We start from the raw sequence: 11,310 nt of genomic DNA, 5'->3' as shown, positions 1-11,310 counted from the left end.
GCAGTGGCACAATCTCGGCTCACTGCAAGCTCCGCCTCCTGGGTTCACGCCATTCTCCTGCCTCAGCCTCTCCGAGTAGCTGGGACTACAGGCGCCCGCCACCACGCCCGGCTAATTTTTTTGTATTTTTAGTAGAGACGGGGTTTCACCGTGGTCTCGATCTCCTGACCTCGTGATCCGCCCGCCTCGGCCTCCCAAAGTGCTGGGATTACAAGCGTGAGCCACCGCGCCCGGCTATTCCCTTTCTTTATCCCACCAGATTGTTCGCAGCTTCTAAAACTCACTGGCACTTGCTTCTACAAACTCACAAATATCCTTCCTTGCTGCCTGCCTCAAAGGGGCAGTGGTTTTTTAGGTTCATTGCTACTTGCCTGTTCAAGTTTTGTTATAGTGACTATACTATCTCCTGAGACAACCAAGCATATATATATATATATTTTTTGAGACAGAGTCTCGCTCTGTCGCCCAGGCTGGAGTGCAGTGGCGCAATCTTGGCTCACTGCAAGCTCCGCCTCCCGGGTTCACGCCATTCTCCTGCCTCAGCCTCTCCGAGTAGCTGGGACTACAGGCGCCCGCCACCACGCCCGGCTAATTTTTTGTATTTTTAGTAGAGACGGGGTTTCACCGTGGTCTCGATCTCCTGACCTCGTGATCCGCCCGCCTCGGCCTCCCAAAGTGCTGGGATTACAAGCGTGAGCCACCGCGCCCGGCCAACCAAGCGTATCTTTTTGGAGGGAGTGGTGTTACTATTGTTCGTATATATACATTTTAAAAATTGACATTTCATGCACTTATAGAATTCCATCCATTAATGTGAAAACTGATGTCTTTTCCTTTAAAACATGGCATGACCTAATGTGTACCTTACGCCTACGTACAATGGCATAAGATACATTTAGGAGGTTACATTGCAGTATTAAGAGGGTGATTTTATTTTTTCTAAGAAAGTGAAACAAATACAAGGTAGTAAGACATAATTTTAAAGAATAGTATTTTATTGAATACGTTTTATTCACAGAAAAATAAGCTTTAATCTACAATGAATGCCAGATTATACAGCAGAAAGCAATTTTCTTAGTTTTCCACACAGAAAGGTTCTAAGTGAAAAAAATCATAAAATTATATTCACAAATATAGTACTGTCTCAAAACATTTCACATGATTATTCACAATACTAATACAATTAGATCAGTCAGTCAGGTTAAAATATAACAGTAATAAAAAAATGCAAAATCTAACATAAATTACATTAAAACCCTTGTTACATCAAACCAAAAATGCAAATTTCTTACTAAATCCAGAAAAATGGTAACATTTATAGTAATTTAAAATATTACATTAATGATACAGAATAAGAAAGTGGTAAACTCCAAAAATCTATAGGCATATCTGCAAACCTCAGACTTCAAAGTACAATCTGACCACCCAAACATTAATATAGCATTTGTCTATTTTTTTCGTTTTGTTTTGTTTTTGAGAGGGAATCTCACTCTATCACCCAGGCTGGAGTGCGGTGGCGCCATCTTGGCTCACTGCAACCTCCGCCTCCCAGGTTCAAGCGATTCTTCTGCCTCAGTCACTCGAGTAGCTGGGACTACAGGCATGCGCCACCATGCCCAGCTATTTTTGTTATTTTTGTACAGACAGGGTTTCAGCATGTTGGCCAGGCTGGTCTCCAACTCCTAACCTCAGGTGATCCGCCTGCCTCAGCCTCCGCAACTGCTGGGATTACAGGCGTGAGCCACCGTGCCCGGCGCCATTTGTCTAATCTGAAGATACAATTGTCCCTTGCTATCCATGGCGTTTTGGTTTCACGACCCCCTAGGACCTGAGGACGCTTAAGTCCCTTAGATAAAATCACACAAGGCCGGGCACAGTGGTTCACGCCTGTAATCCCAGCACTTTGTGAGGCCGAGACAGGCAGATCACCTGAGATCAGGAGTTCGAGACCAGCCTGGCCAACACCGTGAAACCAGTCACTACTAAAAAATACAAAAATTAGCCGGCTGTGGTGGCTCACGCCTGTAATCCCAGCACTTTGGGAGGTGGATCACTTGAGGTCAGAAGTTCGAGACTAGCCTGGCCAACATGGTGAAACCCTGTCTCTACTAAGAATACAAAAAAAATTAACTGGGCACTGTGGAGCATGCCTGTAGTCCCAGCTGCTTGGGAGGCAGAGGTTGCCGTGAGCCAAGATTGCGCCATTGCACTCCATCCTGGGCAACTGAGTGAGACTGTTTAAATTAAAAAAAAAAAAATGGTTATTTGCATATAACGTATGCACATCTTCATCACATACTTTATTCTGAGACAAGGTCTTGCGCTGTCACCCAGGCTGGAATGCAGTGCCATGATCATAGCTCAATGCAGCCTCTGCCTCCCAGACTCAAGCGATCCTCCTACCTCAGCCTCCGGAGTAGCTAGGACTACAGGCACACACACACCACCATGCCCAGCTAATTTTTGTATTTTTTGTAGAGACAGGGTTTTGCCGTTTGTCCAGGCTGGCATCATATACTTTAAATCATGTCCAGATGACTTTAATACCTAATACAATATATTAGGTTGGTTTAAAAATAATTGCATTTTTTTTTGCATTTTTGTACCAACCTTTATGCTATGTAAATAGTTGTTATACTGTTGCTTAACAACAGTATGACAATTTTGGCTTTTTCCTTGTATTATTTTGTATTTTTGTTTTTTATTGTGTGTGTGTGTTTTTTTTTTCTCAGTGTTTTCAATTCCTCCTTGGTTGAATCCATGGATGCAAAACCCAGATATGAAGGACTGGCTATATATGCATTGATGATTGTCCTATTACTTATAAAGTGTCATTTAATATGTAGTGAAAGTTATGGTATAGTGGAAAGAATAGTTGAAAAAATAAACATTTGGACCTTTCAAGAAAGGTAGCTTGGTGAAGTTTTTCACCTTCAAACTATGTCCCAGTCAGGGCTCTACTACTAATTAGCTATAATCTTTGCACAAATTACATCACCTTTGAGCCTCAGTTGCCTCATCTGTAAAATGAAAGAGAAGAATTGGATACTCTCTAAGGTCACTTCCAGCCCTGTCATTCTATAATTCTGTTATGCTGAGGAAGAAATTCACATTGTGTTAACTGTATGAGTCAAACTGAAAATGATTATTAAAGTGAGAAAAAGCCAATTGTTTCTCTTAGAAAGCTCAACTAAATTTGAGAAGAATAATCTTTTCAATTTTTGAAGAAGAATTTAAATATTTTTAGGGGTTTGACCTATTTATTTATTTAGAGATGGGGTCTCACTCTGTCACCCAGACTGGAGTACAGTGGCACAATCATAGCTCACTGCTGCCTCAAACTCATGGGCTCAAGTGATCCTCCTGCCTCTGCCTCCAGAGTAGCTGAGACTACAGGCACGTGCCACCACGCCTGGCTAACATTTGTATTGCCCTATTTATTTATTGTGATTTATATCTTTTTTTTTTTTTTTTTTTTGAGACAGAGTTTTGCTCTTGTTGCCCAGGCTGGAGTGCAATGGCGTGATCTTGGCTCACCACAACCTCCGCCTCCTGGGTTCAAGCGATTCTCCTGCCTCAGCCTCCCAAAGAGCTGGGATTACAGGCATGAGCCACCACGCCCAGCTAATTTTGTATTTTTAGTAGAGACGGGGTTTCTCCATGTTGGTCAGGCTGGTCTCGACCTCTCGACTTCAGGTGATCCACTCGCCTTGGCCTCCCAAAGTGCTGGGATTACAGGCGTGAGCCACCACGCCCGGCCGATTTATATCTTAACTATGAGAAACACCAAAAACTATGAGTAAGCATCACTGAAAGAGTTATCATGTAAGATTTTTTTCTAAGTTTTAGCCCAAATTTCCAGGTCAAGACAAACCCACAGAGGTAAAAGCGTGTTAGGGTGGGAGTTCATATTTACAGCAGGAACTTTACATACATGGTCTCCTTGAGCTCTTGCAACCTTGTAAGATATTACTCTCCTTTCACAGATGAATAAACTGCTACCCTTTTTTTAACAAGTAGATTTGGCTAAAAAGAACTATGTCAAATATTGCTTCCCATTTTCTTATTTCTTTTTTTTTTTTTTTTTTGAGACAGAGTCTTGCTCTGTTGCCCAGGCTGGAGTGCAGTGGCGCGATCTCGGCTCACTGCAAGCTCTGCCTCCCGGGTTCACGCCATTCTCCTGCCTCAGCCTCTCCGAGTAGCTGGGACTACAGGCGCCCGCCACCACGCCCGGCTAATTTTTTTTGTATTTTTAGTAGAGACGGAGTTTCACCATGGTCTCGATCTCCTGACTTCGTGATCCGCCCGCCTCGGCCTCCCAAAGTGCTGGGATTACAAGCGTGAGCCACCGCGCCCGGCCTAATTTTCTGTTTTTTAGTAGAGAGGGGGTTTCACCATGTTAGCCAGGATGGTCTCTATCTCCTGACCTCGTGATCCACCTGCCTCGGCCTCCCAAAGTACTGGGATTACAGGTGTGAGCCACCACACCCGGCCCCATTTTATTTCTCTAACGGCAATGATATGTATACATCCCATAGTATATCCTACTGATATACTAGCCCCTTTCTCCATTCAACACCTGTGTAATCAGGAAATAAAACAATGATTCGGGTTTAAAGGGTATATCATGTGAAACTAATGCTGGGGCGGTAGTCTCCATTCATAGTTCAAAATACGAATTTTATCCACTAAAATGGAAACAGAAAAAACAATTACTGAAATGTAAATAACAACCAAAATAACAAAATATCATAATACACAGGGCCAAATCACATTATATACACTCACTACACCCACTCTACCCTACCTTCGCCCGTAATCAAAGGGACAGGGGAAAAAACCAAACGTAGCAGGAAAGGCAATATAAAGCCATTAATTAATTAACTGGAATTTAGTTTGTAAATGCTAAAACCATTTCTCAAAAATTAAGACAATGCTTTTGATCAGCAGACTAAATTATTACAAATAAAGATAAGTACTTATTGCAAAACAACTTGAATCTTTGCATGACTAAAATGTAAAATAAGTGGTGACTTGAAATCCTAGAGTGAACTTTATACAGAAAAGGAATGTCTACATGTAGACACTGAGAACTCTTGGGAGGGGGAAAAGATTTGGATATGGCTATAGTTTTGACTTTGCAAATGATCAATTTTTGCAGAATTAGATGGAAAAGATCCAGTGCTTTTTATAGTTCAAACACAGACAAATGCTGGTAAGTCTCCAAAAATTTGATTAGAAGTTGGAGTGCTGAGTGATTTTAAGAACCTGAAACAACAGCATTTCTAAACAATTCTTAAAATAAACTTGTTAGCCACATCAGCGTTGTGCATTAAATTTCACAACTCATGGAGAGGAAGAAAAAAAGTCTTGCTTAACTCTAAACATACAAGTTTTAGAAGAAGAATTTTAATGAAGTGTGGCTCCCAGAACAGGAAAAGCCTTATGTTAAAACAATTCAGTCCTTGAGTCCTTGGCTAACAACTAGATTGAACTACCTACCTGACTTAGAAGTGAAGTGTCCTGGAAAACATATTTTAAAAATTTTAACACTTTTCTCCCCTTGTAGAACACTTTAAATTTAAAGTCTAGACTATACAGATCAAATTCAAGTTAATGACTATATAACCAAACTAAGTGGCAGACAGTGCAAAGGTGAAGAACTGAGGATTTATATACTAAAACAGAAACAGGGCAGTCATTATTTAATTTTTAAAACTCTCATTTAAATTTGCAATGTTTTGGCCGTGCGTGGTGGCTCAAGCCTGTAATCCCAGCACTTTGGGAGGGCAAGGGTGGATCTCTTGAGGTCAGGAGTTTGAGACCAGCCTGGCCAACATGGTGAAACCCCGTTTCTACTAAAAATAAAAAAATTAGTCGGGCATGGTGGCACCTGCCTGTAATCCCAGCCACTCAGGAAGCTGAGGCACGAGAATCGCTTGAACCCAGGAGGCGGAGGTTGCAGTGAGCAGAGATCATGCCACTGCACTCCAGCCTGGGTGACAAGCAAGACTCCATCTCAAAAAGAAAATTAAATAAAATAAATTTGCAATGTTTTAAATGAATATCACTTAAAGTAGTAATCAACAGAAGTTAGGAGAACATAACAATACTCTTTCTCTTAGAAAATACAACAAAAATATAATTTTTTACAGTTTTACTCTCAAAACTTTTCTCTGTAGTAACATGCCTTACTCACCTCTACAATAGGTTTGTTGTGAGAATCTTGTAATGTAAACCCTGGACCTTCTATGAAGCATTTTTAAACTTCTAGTTTATACCCTACTGATTCTTATTCAAGTGTTTTTAAAAAAATATTTAAACAACTATTCTTTTCTTGCCAATATTTTTATCATTTCCAAGAGGTTTTAAGGATCTTGACAGAACATTTATTTCAGAAGTATCTACTACTATTACTAGTCAAGAAAACAAATGTAGGTAGAGGAAAGACTTAACATTTTGTCCTATATACATCTTAATCAACCTAACGGTAAAAACTCACATGAAACTTTAAGATACAAGATGATATGAGAATCTCAACATGGAAAGCTGTCACTATAACTACAAGCAGTGTACAAACATGCTTCTACATTTACCTACATAAGCTGACAGATGTTTAAAATACTGAGTTAACAAAGATCTTTTAGTAAAGTGACTTAGGCAGGCTTAAACTAGCAAGGATTAAGGATGAATCCTTACTAATTAATTGGAAGATCTGAGACATATTTTATATTTCATTTTACAAAATCAGAAATACTTATTTTGAAATAAGATAAGAAGACATGGTCTACCTGTCAAAAAACTACCACTCAGAAATATTTTTCATCCACAAAGCAGGAAAAACATAAAATCATTTACATTTCACATTGGCACCAAAAAGGTTAACTGCCCTGCCTTCTTGGATTAGAAAAACTAAAGCTGAGTGATAAGTAGTTTTGCAGGCGTTTGAACATGCCTAAGCCTTTAAATCAGTAAAATACTTTCTAAAAATTCTGATTACAAAAGTAATACATACTTATAAAAAATTCGAACAGAACAAAATGAAAAAAATAGAAAGTGAAAAGGCCCCTATAAAACCCCTCTGGGGCCCCTCCCCCAATCCCCCCTCCCCGAAGAGAAACCACATTTAACAGTTTGGTGTATATCTTTCCAAATCTTTTGTTCTATGCATATAAAAAACATACATACTTTGATTTGGCTCAGACTATACATAGTGTTTTGCCACTTGCATTTTACACTTAACGTATCTTTGACATCTTTCCATGTCAGTACATGTTGGCTCGATAGTATTCTATCATTAAATACGCTTTCAAAAATGGCAAATCACTTTGAAAAAATAATTCACACAAGTATGTGTTTATAATTTTAAAAGAAAATGGACAGAATCCTAAAACACAACAACCAACCTCTAAAAACAATCTCTATCTTTCCACCAGCGTGGAACAACTTATTCCTTTTTCACACAAAACAAATTATGTGATTGGGGAGATTAACTCTAATCTCCACATTTATATACAGAAAGCTCCATTTGTTAAGCCTATCTGAAAAGAATAAAAAATCCAGATGATTAATTCACTTACACTTAGAAATTAAATCAGTATACTATGAGTACACATTGTGTTCAGTTATAATATGATGCTTCTTAGTCTATGGTTTCAATTAAATAACAGTAAAAAAAATGGATAATACAGCTAATACCCTGAAAAATCCAGAAATTCAAAGATTATATTGCCAACTAAAACACTGCCATGTACATTTTTTTTCCTACTTGGTAGCAAATGCTAATGGAATTCAATCCTGATTACTTAAAGTCAGTTCACATCACACATTCAATCAGGGTAATAAGAACAACATAACATGCCTACTATAGAGTTAGATTAAGACATAAAAATTTTTTGCTTGAAAGTAATGACTGTGTAGCACATGGGACACTTGTCAACTGCTTCAGCACATTGTTTACAAGTGACTAGATGTCCACAAGGAACAAAAACGATAGCAATATTTCTATCCATACAGATTTTGCAAAGCTTCTCCTCTTGCAGGCGCCTTAGCTGCTCTTCAGTACTAATCTCTGCAAAAAGAGAAAATAATTATGCTAGTTTTAGACTTTGTTAGTTGTTTAAATTCATTGAAAACATTTATTGAACCCCTACTACGTGCCAAGCACCCAACAAGTGCCGGGAGATATGAGGATGACTCACACGTGGCATCTGCTCTTAAATAGCTCACATGCTAGTGGGAGAGGATGTAAGATGAGGCTACAGAGGTTAAGCACAAAGTACAAAGTGATAAGTGCTATAATAAAGTTATGTACAAAGTGCTCTGGGACAAGATGAGAAAACAAGTTCTTCTGCTCAGGCTAGTTGGAGAAGGCTTCACAGGTTGGCAGTGGCTGGATCGGGGGAGGAGGGAAGTGGAGGAGTGACATTTAAGCATGGACAGTCATTTGCCAGGCAGAAAAACAAGGGTTAGGTAAAAGGAGCAGCACATGGAAATAGAATTTCTAGAAATAGAGGGATGGATTTGAGGGACACTTCTGAAGTGGGACAAGTAGGATTGGGTGACTGACTGGATATGAGGGCTGAAGAAGAAAGACAAACTAAAGTTGATTACAAGATTGCTAGCTTGGCTGACAAGGATATGGTGATGCCAATAAGAAATATAAAAGGAGGTACAGGTTTGGGATCTTCAGATATTTTTGAGGTGTTTTCAGGACACCCATATAAAAATAACCAGTAGGCAATTGAAGAGTCAAATCTTGAGGCCAGGAGAAGTCAGGGCTAGAGATAGAGATCTGGATGTCATCGGCATATAGGTGGCACTGAAGTACTTGCTTAATTCAGCCTTTCCCAAAATAGTTTTGTGAAATGTGAATAAATGTGCCATAAAAAATGTGTTTCATGGTCACATATAACAATAATGACAACAGCAGCAGCAGTTAACAGTAATATTGCATAAACAGTATGTGCTAGGCACTCTTCCAAATGCATTACATATTTTAACTATACCTTTATAATCACAACTATTTATTTATTTTAGCATCTTTATAATCATTATGTACCAGTGGTTTCCAAATATGGCCTCACATGAGAATAACCTGGGGCATTTTTAAACAACAGATTTCTGGGCTCCATTCACAGAATCTAAAATTTCTGGGGTTGGGCACACTGGCATTTGAGAACCACTGTCATCCAGGACAGGGCAGTACAGTACAATATAGGACAGTATAGTCTATGTTCTCTCTTAGAAATATACAATGCATTTCCCTATTTAACTATGGGGTTCCCTTTTCATGGCATCCTTTTAACATCCTGTTGAACACTATTCTGAAAACATGTTTGGAAAACAATAGTTTATTCAAGAAATACTTACTGGACACTTAACTAGGTTCTAGGTACTAGGGATACAATTAACAAATACATAAAACCTCAGGCCCCCAATAGCTCACAGACAAGTAAAGAACACAAGCAAACAGGAAAGTATAAATAGTATGATGACAAAGGTAATTACAATGTGTTATGGAGAGCACAGGAAGGGTGTGTGTGCATGTGTGCGCATGCATGCATAAACGAAAACCTCCTCGAGGAAATTATACCTAAAACTGGGTACAAAAGAATGAATTAGGAGTTTACTAGGAGAGGGAGGCCTTCGGGGATAAGGGCAATGGGAGAAAAGTGTTTTAGGCAAAGGAAACAGCATAAGCAAGCTCCAAGGAGAGAGACAGAACGTGGCCTACAAGTGCATAGGCAAAGCTTGGGCACAGAATTTTAGAAAATAACATGAGATGAGGCTACAAAAGGGTGCCTGATCATGAAAGATTAGGCGAGCCACGTAAAGGAGTTTGGACTTTATCCCAAGGGCCCTGGGAGCCAGTGAAGGGTTTTAAACTAGAGACAGATATGATCACATCTATGTTTCAGAAAGGTTTCTCTGGCTAGAGGGTAGAGGAAAGGATTGTTTAATCTCTTTCTTCTTAAAAAGTACCCTCTTGGGCATAATAAAAACGATAGGCTCAAACATGGAATGCATCAGAGATAAGAAGATAAAGCACTTACCCTTAAGAAGCTTGATCTAATGGGCAGGGCAGAAACCAGTTCCAAAATAGTGTAAAAAGCAAAATGCTCAGCCAGGCATGGTGGCTCACGCCTGTAATCCCAGCACTTTGGGAGGCTGAGGAGGGCAGATCATCTGAGGTCAGGAGCTTAAGACCAGCCTGGCCAACATGGTGAAACCCCATCTCTACTAAAAATACACACACAAAAAATTAGCCTGGTGTGGTGGCGCATGCCTGTAATCCCAGCTACTCGGGAGGCTGAGGCAGGAGAATCGCTTGAACCTGAGAGATGGAGGTTGCAGTGAGCCGAGATTGTGCCACTGCACTCCAGCCTGGGTGACAGAGCGAGACCCTGTCTCAAGAAAAACAAAACAAAACAAAACTCTACCAGCACCAGGAGTAGATAAGAAGGAGCTCCTAACTCTGCTGTGGGTGCGGGAGAAAACTTGAAAGAAGTGACTTCTGAGCTGAACCTTGAAACATGAGTTCACAAAGTAGATTCAGGGAGTTGGGGGTATAGTGGGGAATGGGACTAGGTATACAGCTAGAGAAAAGGTACTCAAGGCAGAGGAAAAAATACAAGTAAAGAAACGGCACTATAAGCTGATTTATATTATAAGAAAGCATCAACACCAAAAAAAGTCAGAATGAAGTGTGTATTTCATGCCAAAAAAATCAAAAGGAGAACAAGTAATTTCCACATTACTTTTAGATGCAATGCTACAACGAGTTAAAAACAAACAGGCTGGGTGCGGTGGCTCACGCCTGTAATCCCAGCTCTCAGGGAGGCAGAGGTGGGAGGATAGCTTAAGCCCAGGAGTTTGAGACCTGCCTGGGCAATATAGCGAGACCCCGTTCTCCACAAAAAGGAAGAAACAAACAAACAAACAAAGCAACAACAATACTGACACCTAGAGCAGTCAAATATAGAGACAAAAAGTAAAATGGTAGTTGCCAGGGGTTGGGAAGAGAGGGAATGGGAGTTGTTTAATGAACATGTTTTTATTATTATTATTATTTTTTAAAGATGGGGTCTTGCTCTGTATCCCAGGCTGGAGAGCAGTGGTGCAATCACAGCTCATTGCAGCCTTGAGCTCCTGGTCTCAAGCAATCCTCCTGCCTCAGCCTCCCGAGCAGCTGGAACTACAGGCATGCACCACCACGCCTGGCTATTTAATGGATGTAGAGTTTTGGTTTTGCAAGATGAAGAGTTCTAGAGGTTGACTGTGCAACAATGTAAATGTACTTAACACTAT

General features: G+C 40.0%; 1 protein-coding gene across 8 annotated transcripts in view; it reads right to left on the bottom strand.

Annotated features, from left to right (window-relative positions):
• Positions 1–3,450: 3,450 nt before the first annotated feature.
• The window catches only part of XIAP (X-linked inhibitor of apoptosis), a 79,540-nt gene continuing 71,680 nt past the window's right edge, over positions 3,451–11,310 (bottom strand). For all 8 annotated transcript variants that reach the window (XM_055268184.2, XM_055268179.2, XM_055268180.2 and 5 more), the window contains one exon: positions 3,451–8,071. In XM_055268184.2, the coding sequence (XP_055124159.1) occupies positions 7,878–8,071 (194 nt within the window). In that variant the 3' untranslated portion in view covers positions 3,451–7,877. The remainder of the gene's footprint in view (positions 8,072–11,310) is intronic.

Source organism: Symphalangus syndactylus, chromosome X (assembly GCF_028878055.3).
Source record: "Symphalangus syndactylus isolate Jambi chromosome X, NHGRI_mSymSyn1-v2.1_pri, whole genome shotgun sequence".
In the NCBI taxonomy this organism is placed as follows: domain Eukaryota; kingdom Metazoa; phylum Chordata; class Mammalia; order Primates; family Hylobatidae; genus Symphalangus; species Symphalangus syndactylus.
This window is presented reverse-complemented; position numbering and strand designations above follow the sequence as displayed.